This window comes from Phlebotomus papatasi, chromosome 4, assembly GCF_024763615.1.
Source record: "Phlebotomus papatasi isolate M1 chromosome 4, Ppap_2.1, whole genome shotgun sequence".
NCBI classification, from domain to species: Eukaryota; Metazoa; Arthropoda; class Insecta; order Diptera; family Psychodidae; genus Phlebotomus; species Phlebotomus papatasi.
This window is the reverse complement of record NC_077225.1, coordinates 4,918,608-4,931,234: the sequence shown is the minus strand read 5'-3', so window position 1 is coordinate 4,931,234 and position 12,627 is coordinate 4,918,608. Positions and strand designations below refer to the sequence as shown.

Sequence of the window (12,627 nt, the reverse complement as noted above, 5' to 3'; positions counted from 1 at the left end):
TTGGGTTCACGATGCTCTCTCCCACCCCCCGTCAAAGGTTACTCAAGACAATCCTCAATCAGTTTCCGAGGATCAGAAGAAGCCAGCCGTGCTGAGTAGCTTTCTTCCGTCAAACAAGAGTGCCAATGGTGAGATTCATCGCTCTATTTTGAAGACAGCATGTGTAAGAATTCTGGATTCCCAACAAAATGTCCATGTGTGTCGCGCCCTTTTGGATTTTGGATCCGAGATTTCTGTGATGACAACCGAATTGTGCCAGAGATTGAGATTGAAGTTGCAAAAGTCCCCTTACACTCAAGTTGAAGGATTTCAAGGACAAGTAAGCAGCCTCAAGCATCAAGTGAATGCAATCCTCATCCCTCAGGAAGGAACGCAAATTTCTTTGCAATGTCAGGTTTCACAAAAGATTTCCACCAATTTGCCTACATCTCAGATAAACCCTCGGGATGTAAGGGTTCCCACGGGATTCGTGCTCGCTGACTCAGAGTGGCATGTGTCTAGGCCAATTGACCTACTCATCGGAGCAGCACACGAAGACGAAATTATGCTGGACGAAGTTTACAAAATGGGCCCAGGAATTCCATCACTCAGAAATACCGTCTTCGGTTGGGTAGTTTGCGGAAAATGGCAGCCTAATGGCGCACAATCAGCAGACACTCCCCCCGTTTGCCACACAATATCCCTGAAAACCATCGATGAGACCCTCAGGAAATTCTGGGAACTCGAAGAACTCTCAGAAGAATGTCCACAAACGGTCGAGTATAGGGAAGTGGAAGAATTATATTCAAGTACGACAAAAAGATCGGAAAACGGTCAGTACAATGTTCGTCTACCTTTGAAGGGAAACTTCGGTGAACTCGGATCTAACCGAAAGCGAGCTTCAAGGCAACTGAACTTCCTAGAGAGAAGGCTCTCACAGAATCCTCAACTATACAAGGAGTACTCTAATATCTTTGAAGAGTATCTGAGTTTGGGAATCATAGAGAGAGTGCCTCTGATCGAGCTTCAAGCTAAGTCATATTACATGACACATCACTGTGTTGTTTGAGAAAACGCGTCATCTACCAAAGTCAGGATCGTTTTCAACTGCGGATCTGTTTCTGAGACCGGCATAAGTCTCAACGATGTTATCAAAGTGGGGCCTGTCGTTCAACCGGAGTTGATAGAGATCTTGTGGAGATTTAGACGATTCCCGATTGCACTATCCTGTGACATTGTCAAAATGTATTTGCAGGTACAACTCAATGAGGATCACAGAGATTTGCAACGTTTTCTTTGGCGAACATCACCAAGTGAACCAATCATGGACTACAGGTTCAAGACCTTGTGTTTTGGCAATGCTGCGTCACCCTATCTTGCCACAAAGACGTTGATCAAACTTGCAGAAGATGAAGGAGAAAATTACCCACGAGCAGCAGAAGTTCTTCGGAACAATTTTTACGTGGATGACTGTCTATTGTCAGTGGAGACCACAAAGGAAGCGATCGAGGTGCAGAAAGATCTCATTAGTCTTCTCGGCAAAGCTCAAATGAAGCTATCCAAGTGGCAATCCAACTCTCCGACAGTACTTCAAACATTGCAAGAAGGCAACACAGAGGCAAAGGAAGTCTCAATCTCTGATGGCTGCGTGAAAGCGCTAGGATTGATGTGGAATCCGTCAAACGACACCTTTTCATTTCAAGTCGATACAATGGTCGAGAATTTAGTTACAACCAAGAGAAATATCCTGAGAGTGGTGGCAAGGATTTATGATCCGCTAGGACTACTAGCCCCCATCACAATCAACGCGAAGTTAATCTTGCAGAATCTTTGGAAGAATGAGATTGACTGGGATACCGAGGTTGAGGGAGATATTTTGCGAGAGTGGAAAAAATTTATTGCCTCACTACAACACATTCCGTCTATGAGAATATCTCGATGGACATCGAAAAACGAAAATGTTTGTGAAGAGCAGCTCCACATGTTCTCGGATGCCTCCAACCTAGCCTACGGAGCCGCAGTGTACCATGTCACCAAGGATGTCTCAGGACGAATTTCAAGTCAGATGTTGACGGCGAAGTCGAAAGTTGCGCCAATCAAAACTAATACAATCCCGAAGCTAGAACTTTGTGCAGCAACACTTGGGGCCAAACTGTTAGCAAAGGTCGCAAAAAGTCTGAAAATCAACAAGGTTTATTGTTGGGTAGACGCCAAGGTAGTTCTTGCGCAAATTGCATCCGCTTCAAACAAACAAGACGTTTTTACCAAAAATAGAGTGACAACGATCAGAGAGTTGACAGCTGTTGAATGTTGGAGACACGTTCCCACAAAAGAAAACCCGGCAGACCTCATTTCAAGAGGAACCACAGCCATGGAGTTGGATAACTCATCATTGTATTGGGAAGGCCCTCATTGGTTAAAGGAGAGTGATTTAGCTTGGGAAAGCAAGGAAAGTGTTCCACCAGCAGTCGAGGAGTCACAAGACATTTCAGTCGCTACACTCACTGTCAACAAGTCAGAAGGAAATTACATTTTCACTATCCTCATGTCAAAAATAAGCAACTTATCCAGAATGAAGAGAGTTCTTTTGGTAATTTGCAAAGTTGGCCAACTCTTGAGATTCAGAGCATTGAGGACTAAAGGTCATGCAGGAGCTCATCCGAATCAACCCACAAGTCATAGTGCAGCAGACTTAGTCTGGGCAGAGAATCAGTTGATAAAATGGGACCAAGAATCTCATTTTCCGGAGCTCATTCAAGATCTCATGAACAACAAAGCAGTGACCATCAACAGCGCAGCAATGAAAAAGTTGCCCCCGTTTCTGGATGAGGAGAGAATTTTAAGGGTCGGTGGCAGATTGGGACATCTGGATGATGACTACAACACCAAATATCCAAAAATTCTCCCACGCAGTGATTTGACAAAGCTTATCATCCGAGAGATGCACTTATCACTATTGCACCCCGGGCCACAGCTATTGCTAGCTCATTGTCGAAAAAGGTACTGGCCAATAGGTGGACGTCATATCACAAGAAACGTTGTCCACATATGCAAGGCGTGCTTCGTGCACAAAACTTCTCGAGAAAACCAGATAATGGCAGACTTGCCTAAACACCGAATTTCGTTGGTAAGGGCATTTTCCAGCGTGGCCATTGATTGCTGCGGGCCATTCTTTATTAGAACAGGCGCCGAGTTCCGTGGACGCACTCAAAGGATCGACATAGTTGTCTTTGTATGCACCTCAACCAAGGCAGTCCACCTGGAAATTGTAAGCAGTTTGTCATCAGAAGCATTCATGAGCAGCTTCAGACGATTCACTTCACGTAGAGGAGTTTGCAAAGAAGTGTTCTCAGATAACGGAAGGAATTTCCTAGGAGCATCACGTGAACTTCAACGTCTGTTAGCAGAAGAAGCTCCAACCATTCAAGACCAAACAATCCACCAGAACATCACCTGGCACTTTCAACCGGCTCGTTCTCCGCACTTCAACGGATTAGTCGAAGCAGCAGTGAAGTCAGCAAAGACTCATCTCAAGAAAGTTATTGGCGAGCAACGACTAAATTATGAGGAATTTTATACAATTCTCACACAGGTCGAAGCCGTGTTGAATAGTAGGCCGATCACCATTCTGTCGGACGATCCCAGAGATCCACAACCATTGACTCCGGGTCATTTTTTGCTTTTGGCACCACCGACTCAGCTGCCTGATGAAAATCTTGCATCCGTGAGGATGAACCACTTGACAAGATGGCAATTGTGTCAGCGGATTGTACAAGATTTTGTGAGAAAGTGGAGGCTATCCTACTTGCACACACTTCAAGAGCGCTCAAAATGGCACACGGAGAAAGAGAACCTGAAGGTGGATGACATAGTGATCTTGCACGATGCTTCCATAGGAACCACCAAATGGACAACAGGAAGAGTTGTTGGAGTTCACACTGGAGGAGACGGGAAAGTGAGAGTCATCGACATAAAAACCCCGACAGGAACCTATACCAGGTCAGTGACTAAAGTCGCCAAACTTCCAACATGTCAGAGTCACAACCTCCCCCGGGAGCATGTATAGAATTTCCATTCTATAAGACCTCTTAACAATAAGAGACAAAAGACGGTTGGATTTTGAACATGCATGGAGGGAGAGAGAAAGAGGAAAAAGTGGTGAATAGTATCAGCTGGAAAGAAAGTAGGGGAATGAGCGGGAACTTGTCAGGGCATTACGTAAGACTTGATTTTTGCAAAGAGACGTGAGGAGAGAAAATTAGAAGTTTATTTTGTGAATTATTATAAAAATATTAAATTAAAATACAGAAAAACGACAGTGACGTAGAGTTAAACTGTGTTCAGTCTAGTAGTGGAGAAATTGGTGGAAATAAATAATTGGTGAAGGTGATAATTGTGTTTCACTGCCTCAGTGGATTTGGTGAAGGGCATTTGGCGGTCTTTGAGGGAACATCTTCTGGAAAATCCAGCCGCCTACGTTCCGGATCACTGTTAAAGACATTTAGTAAAGGAATATATATTTCCAGGTACGTGAATATCACAAACGGTAGAAGGAAGCCCAAGAAACACACAGTCCCTGACAGATTTATAACACCACAATATATTTATAGGTAAACTGGGCAGGAAGAAGAGGGTATTAAATATCACAGAATCCTATCACAGAGAAATTATTGTTTACCACAGGTAATTCTCCACAGGTGTCTAAGGACGAAATGTTCAGCTGGACTACCTCCATAACATATCCAAAAATGAAGGAAATCGTCAGGGCCAATTTTTTTTTAAAATTAGTAAAACCTCATTTTTTGCCTATTTTTGGGGGATAGAGAGCGTATGAAGGGGGAGGGGTGAAAACAAAAAAAAAATACGTTCGAGGTAATGTCATTTGAGGTGGGGTCTCCGAAGACCGGAAGTTGATATCTCTTACCGTTGATTTTTTAAATGGGTCAAAAGACTGAAGATTGCGAAAAACAGTTTTTTTTAAATAGGACTATTACCGTTACTTTCCTGATCCATCACCGGTTGTGACCAATGCAGTCGGGTTCAGAATTAAAAGATCTTTCAAAAATATCCAAATTTGTCCAAATCCGTTGAAAATTAGGCCCTCTAGGGTAGTTGACCTTTGACCTTGAATAATTCAAAATGGCGGTTTTTCCGGTGATAGGTGTCTAAGGACGAAATGTTCAGCTGGACTACCTCCATAACGTATCCAAAAATGAAGGAAATCGTCAGGGCTAATTATTTTTAAAATTAGAAAAACAATTTTTTTTGCCTATTTTTGGGGGATAGGGAGCGCATGAAGGGGTGGGGGGTAATTTGGGGAAGTTAGTTCGATAGAAGGTATTGACATTGTGGGGGGTCACCGAAGACCGGAAGTCAATATCTCTTACCGTTTAGCAGCTAGAGTTTTGTAAAGTTGAAAAAAAAGTCGATTGTGAAAACTGCTCTCTCTTGGAGTTCGAGCAGTTAAAATCGCGATAGCGTAACATAATTTTATGCGGTCTATAGGATACTTATGGGTATTGATTTTATAAAAAGTACTCGATAGAACTTGGAAAACGAATTAGTTTTCTTGGAGAAGATAAAACATTTAACTTGACGCTTTGTCCCAAACCTCCCCGATATGGGGCAGTATGGGACGCATTTTTTCTCGCATAATTTGCATTATTGGAGCACGTTAATTAATTTTAAATACTAGATTGAAAATATTTCTGATAGAAATAAAAGTATTTCATCTTTTATTTCATACTTAGAAATTAATATCAATTTTATTTGTACAGTAGAGTCATTTATTGTCAATCAATTATTTAAAGCATTTTCTTCTTATTTTCCATCTACCTTTTTTTTATTCTAAATATTTTGCAATCATGATTATCAAATTCCTCAGACGAGTAGATTTTCTTGCACCTCCTAGTTTTGAACTCATTGATGGGTTCCTGTTTGATTTTACGACAATTGCATTGTAGTAAAAACCGGATTGTGGCTTTGCCGAGTGCAGACGTGCTTTTAGCAAGCTCCTAATTTCTCTTACATTTTTCTGATTAAAAGTGCGGAAATCTTTAAGTACTTAAGTAGTGAAGTTAAGAACATTTATTTTACCTAAAAACTTTTCAAAAAAAGTGAAAATTTCCTTTACTTAAGTGAAAATTGAACAATTTTCTATTGTGAGTGAAGAGACAAAGGGAAAAAGGGGAAGTGCAAGTGAGATGGGGGATTCGGAGAATCCCCCTGGAGTGGGAAAAAAACAAAAACTTGACGAATTTTTGAGATCACTGAAAGAAGGGGACGAGATGGACATGAGTGAAATAGTGGTTCCTGATGAACGAGATGCACTGATAAGAGAGAGCGAGTCAAGCCAGATATTGAAAAGAAAGAGTGAAACAAATACAGCAATCTCCAGCTCCACAATAAATGTGACAACGGGATTGAATGAAGGGCAAAGTTCAACAGGAGAGAAGCTTCAAAGCGAGCAGAAGAGTGAAGCAGCATCGGGAAGCTCAGAAGAGACAAAGAAGGAAGACGAAATGACTCTCTACAGCAAACGTGATCATGGACCTTATGTAGTTTATTTCACGTACGAAGATGAACAATGGAACGATATCAAACTGGGAAAGCTTTTGCAGGATAACAACAGGCGATTTGAGAGCATCTACAAAATCAATAAAAAGAAAGCCAGAGTCACTTTCTTGAGTGTCACTGATGCAAACAATGTGATCAAAATGTCTGCTCTGAGACTGAATAACATAAAGGCAATGATCCCTCGATTTTTCGCTGAAAAAATCGGTGTGATATATGATGTACCGTTGGACATGACAAATGAGACTATTTCAAAAGTCATCTCATCGTCAGTTGAAATCAAAGCAATTGAGAGAATGAAGAGATTTTCTGGAAATATCAATGGAAAGGATACTTTCACGTACACGACTTCCATCAAAATCAGATTTTTGGGTGATAGACTTCCAGAATCAGTGAGAATTCATGGTGCTTGTCGTAGAGTTAAAAAGATGAGAGAAGGCGTACTACAATGCTACAAATGTTACAAATTTGGACATAGCAAGACAAATTGTGGATAACAGCAACAAATTTGTCGTTCCTGCGCCCAGGAGCTTCTGGAAGATCACAATTGTGGAGAGAAGAAATGTGGAAACTGTGGATCCAGCCATGATATGACTAACAGAAACTGTCCAGAATACAAGAAGCAAGCAGTCATCAAAGAACTTGTCACGGAGAAGCGAGTTTCCTTTTGGGAAGCTGCAGAAATGGTGAAAGATACAGTCCCACCGAAGGATTTCAATCTTGATCTCAACGATGTGGGGGAATTTCCTCAATTGGGTGGTTATAAAACCAGAGAAAGAGCAAAGCCGAAATCGTTTGTCAACGTGGAGGAAATCAGGAAAAATGCTGCCAAGCAACAGTCTCAATGGAATGCGTTGAGCCAGAACCCACAAATTCCTTGGACTCCGATTGGTGATAATCCTCATAAAGTAAATGATTTTGAGAAAGTGACATATTTTTTGTCAGAAATTATGAAAATTATCAAGATCTGGGGCTTCTCTGTGGATGACGTAAATCATTCAGAGAGAGGAGATTCATTGGCCTGCAATGCAGGAGAATTCGTTTTGAGCGAAACTCAGAACACCATGCAAAACTAAAATTTCTGCAGTTCGGCGAGATTTTGTGGGCGTGGTGGGATCTCGGCCTTTCTCTTATCCCTGATTATATTGGAGATCTGATGGGGCTGGGATCCTTCCACGCCTGCACAGGTTTGTCGAACTGTGTGATATAAAAAATAATTGTAAATATATTTATTTATTTACAATATCAATATGGTTAAGTTAGTTCAAACTAATATAAGAAGTATGAATAAAAACAAAGATGAATTGGTGAACTTAATGAACAAAGAATGTTGTGATATTGGAATAATAAGTGAAACGTTTACTAAAAGAGAAATAATGAAGTTGACAAATTATAAAATGATAAATTTATTTAGAGACGTAAAAAGGGGAGGAGGCGTAGGAATTGTTTTAAGAAAAGGAATCAAATTAATTGAAATAATTAAAGAAAATTTCAGCATAGTTGAAGCTATTGCTGCAAAAGTAGAAATAGATAATTTAATTTTACATATAGTATCAATATATATTCCACCAAAGGGAGCGAATTCTATGATTAAATCTGAATTTAAATCGTTAATAAATAAATATGAAGCATTTGATAATGTAATAATTGGTGGAGATTTTAATTGTCAATGGGAAGCCTGGTCTAATGTCGAAAATATAAGTAAAACTCATTTAGACAGAGCAAATATTCTTCTTGAAAGTATAAATGAATCAAATTTCTTAATTTTAAATTCTGGTGATTGTACATATCTATCGGATTCAAGTGGTAATTCCAGTGCCCTTGATGTAACATTAGTCAAAAGCAATAATTACTTATACTTTGAATGGAGTGTTCTTAAGAAGGAAAACATATCTGATCATAGTCCTATAATCATTTCAACTGAATTCATAAGGAAAGTCAAGTCTGATATGAAAACTATTAAAAAGTTAAATTACCAAAAATTTATAGAAAATCTAAATTTATCAATTTGTGATAATATAGAAGAAGTTGAAAAAGCAATCAGAATTAGTAGGGAATGTAACACAAAAACTTATAAAATAGATATGAATCATAAGCATAATTCTTGGTGGAATGATGATATTAAACGATTGTACAGATTGAAGAAAGCAGCTTTAGCTAAGTATAACAAGACTAAATCAATAGAAGATTTCATTGAATTTAAGAAAAGACGGGCAAAATTGAAATTAGAAATTAAGAAAGAGAAGAAGAAAAAATGGAATAAGTTTGTGGAAAGTATTCGTCCTGATACTCCGATCGTAGAAATTTGGCAGAAAGTTAAAATACTTAAGGGTATAAATGCTGAAATAGTTGAAAATGACAACTTCTTGCGAAACGATGAAAATATGATAAGAAATTTTTTAGAAAAAAATTTTGATAACTCTAATACTAAACTCATTAAGTCTATTAAAGTACAAAAACCTATAACTTTTTGGGAAAGAAATTTTGAAATTGATGAACATACACGAATAGTTCATTTTGAAAAATCCACCAGTCCGGGGCATGATGGAATTACATACGATATTTTGAAAAAGCTTGATCCTGAAAATCAAGAGAAGTTGTTAGAAATTTTAAATCAGGAATGGGAAGGTGGAAAAGTACGAAATGAATGGAAGAAGATAATAATAGTCGCAATAAATAAACCTGGAAAAGATCCGTTGGATATAAACAATTACCGTCCTATTGCTTTAATATCAGTTCTGGTCAAAACTATTAATACTATGTTACTTAATAGAATTCATGAATTTTCTGAAGATAACAATATACTTCCAAATACAACTTATGGATTTAGAAAAGGGTATTCAACTTTGACCTGTATGAATGAATTATCTCATTTAATTATTGAAGGTCGTGAGAAAAAGAAGAGAATAGTTATTACTTTTCTATATATTAAAAAAGCATATGATAATGTAAATATTAAAAAATTAAAAAACATTTTAATAAGATCAGAATTTCCTCCAAAAATTATCAATTGGATAATTGATTATTTGACAAATAGAGAACTTATAATGAAATGCGATTCACATCAAATAAGCATTCAAAGTTCGAAAGGTCTCCCACAAGGTGATCCTTTGAGTCCTACACTTTTCAATTTGTATACCTCACATATACATAATTTAGAAAATGAAAATCTGAAATTATTGCAATATGCAGATGATTTAGTATTAATAAGCAGGGAAGACTCTATTGAAGAAGCTGCTGAAACGATGCAATTAGGACTTAATTATATTACCAAAGAGCTTAAGAAACTTGATTTAGAAGTCAGCTCCGAAAAATCGACAGTTATGACACCTTTCTATCGAGGGAAATTTAAAGTAGATTTAAAAATAAAAAGACATCTTTTAAATTTAGTAACTGATCATAAGTTCTTAGGCGTAATATTTGATAAAAATCTTAACTTTAAAAAACATTGCGAATCTGTTAATGTATAGAATTTCCATTGATTGGAGATCTCTTAAAAATAAGAGACAAAAGACGGTTGGATTTTGAATATGCATGGAGGGAGAGAGAAGGAGGAAAAAGTGGTGAATAGGATCAGCTGGAAAGAAAGTAGGGGAATGAGCGGGAACCAGTCTGAGCATTATGTAAGACTTGATTTTTGCAAAGAGACGTGAGGAGAGAAAGTTATAAGTTTATTTTGTGAATTATAAATTAAATATTAGTTCAAACTACAGAAAAATTTACGTGACGTAGAGTTAAACGTGTTCAGTGAAATCTAGTAGTGGAGAAATTGGTGTAAATAAATAATTGGTGAAGGGAATAATTGTGTTTCACTGCCTCAGTGGATTTGGTGAAGGGCATTTGGCGGTCATCGAGGAAACGTCTTCTGGAAAAGCCAGCCGCCTACGTTCCGGATCACTGTTGAAGACATTTACTAAAGGAATATATATTTCCAGGTATTTGAATATCACAGACGGTAGAAGAAAGCCCAAGAAGCACACAGTCCCTGACATATTTATAACACCACAATATATTTATAGGTAAACTGGGCAGGAAGAAGAGGGTATTAAATATCACAGAATCCTATCACAGAGAAATTATTGTTTACCACAGGTAATTCTCCACATCAGTGGTCCTTCGAAGGAAAAGAGACCCCAACGAGGAGGCTTCAGTCACACGGCATCAGCCACGAGAACCTCGCAGTTTCGCCTGTTGACATTCGCACTCTGAAGACAATTGCCTTGTAGAAAAATCTTGGATATCTGCAGAAAATCTTTGGCCATTCACTGGGTATCCAGCAGAATTGAAAAGGAACTCCACGAAGAAGAGGACAAAGAAGCAGCTCCAAAGATGGCGAATATCAAGAGTCGAAGCGCATATAAAGGGCAACTTACCAGTGTAAAGACAGCCATATCCCGCTACCATGAAGATGAAAGTCTGTTGAGTAGAGACGGTGCTCGAGCGTACCTTGAGACGAATTTGGAGATTTGTGACAGAATCAGGGTTCGATACAATAGGGTACAGGATGAAATCATTAACCAAGCTGAATCAGAAGAAGAGCGCGAAAGGGAAATTGAGGAGCAAAATAATTTCCTATTGGAAATTGATGAAGCGGAAGAGAAACTGACTGAACTGATTGTCAATATCAAAGTCAATGAATCTGCAAAGAAAGATCTTTTCCATTCAACCGTCATTGAAGATGAACGAATTGACAAACTTCTCGATGGCTTCTCAAAACTCGTAGAGCGTATGGATGGTAGTGAGAATTCCAAGTATTCGAAACTCGAACCAGTGAAAATCCCCACATTCAACGGAGAGCATGCGCAGTGGCGTTCATTCAAAGAGATGTTCATCAATCTGGTGGACAGCAACAAGAAACTGTCAAAGACGCAAAAGCTGCACCATCTCAAGACGAAATTGACCGGAAAGGCCTTTGACGCCATTGATCATCTCGACATGTGTGATGAAAACTACGACATAGCGTGGGAAACCATCACAAACCGATTTGAGTGCAAGAAAAAGGTCATAAACGGTCACATCGAACGCATCAAGAGCCTACCTACTCTGAAGAATCCTATCGTCGATGATCTCAGGAATATCTACGATGTCTCCACGACGACTATCAACGCAATGGACGCTTTGAAGGTCAACACTCGAGATCCGTGGATCATCTACGAAGTCCTGAGCAAACTCGATCACGAGACACAGATGCTATGGTCGCAGGAGCAGTCAGACGTGCCAACATGGGACGAGTTTAAGGTATTTCTAAATAAACGTTGTAAAGCTTTAGATTTATGTCCATCCACGTAAACTAGTAATGTAAACAGTTCAGGTTCAAAAGTTCAAATTCAGAAACAAAAAATTGTAAAGTCCCTCACGATCTCTAAAGAAAATTCAAGTCAAAAGCATGAGTCATGTATCGTTTGCAAGAAATCCGCACATAAGTTGTGGAAATGCGGTAAATTCAAGACATTTCCTGCAGCCAAAAGGCTAGAAACTGTTAACAATTTAAATCTTTGCATGAATTGTATATCAGAAAGTAGATCCCAGCATGCTGTAGACAAATGCCCTTATCCTCCTTGCAAGCATTGCAATAAGTCTCATAATTATTGGGTTCACGATGCTCTCTCCAACCCCCCGTCAAAGGTTACTCAAGACAATCCTCAATCAGTTTCCGAGGATCAGAAGAAGCCAGCCGTGCTGAGTAGCTTTCTTCCGTCAAACAAGAGTGCCAATGGTGAGATTCATCGCTCTATTTTGAAGACAGCATGTGTAAGAATTCTGGATTCCCAACAAAATGTCCATGTGTGTCGCGCCCTTTTGGATTTTGGATCCGAGATTTCTGTGATGACAACCGAATTGTGCCAGAGATTGAGATTGAAGTTGCAAAAGTCCCCTTACACTCAAGTTGAAGGATTTCAAGGACAAGTAAGCAGCCTCAAGCATCAAGTGAATGCAATCCTCATCCCTCAGGAAGGAACGCAAATTTCTTTGCAATGTCAGGTTTCACAAAAGATTTCCACCAATTTGCCTACATCTCAGATAAACCCCCGGGATGTAAGGGTTCCCACGGGATTCGTGCTCGCTGACTCAGAG

General features: G+C 39.2%; 1 protein-coding gene across 1 annotated transcript; it reads left to right on the top strand.

Moving 5' to 3' along the window:
* Positions 1-1,222: 1,222 nt before the first annotated feature.
* Positions 1,223-4,045, top strand: LOC129808589 (uncharacterized). Its single transcript, XM_055858371.1, has one exon. It carries the CDS (start codon positions 1,223-1,225, stop codon positions 4,043-4,045), a length of 2,823 nt encoding a protein of 940 aa, XP_055714346.1.
* Positions 4,046-12,627: the final 8,582 nt, after the last annotated feature.

What these genes read in the sequence shown, in the direction of transcription:
- LOC129808589 (XM_055858371.1), top strand. Translation starts at nt 1,223, where the DNA reads ATGTATTTGCAGGTACAACTCAATGAGGATCACAGAGATTTGCAACGT.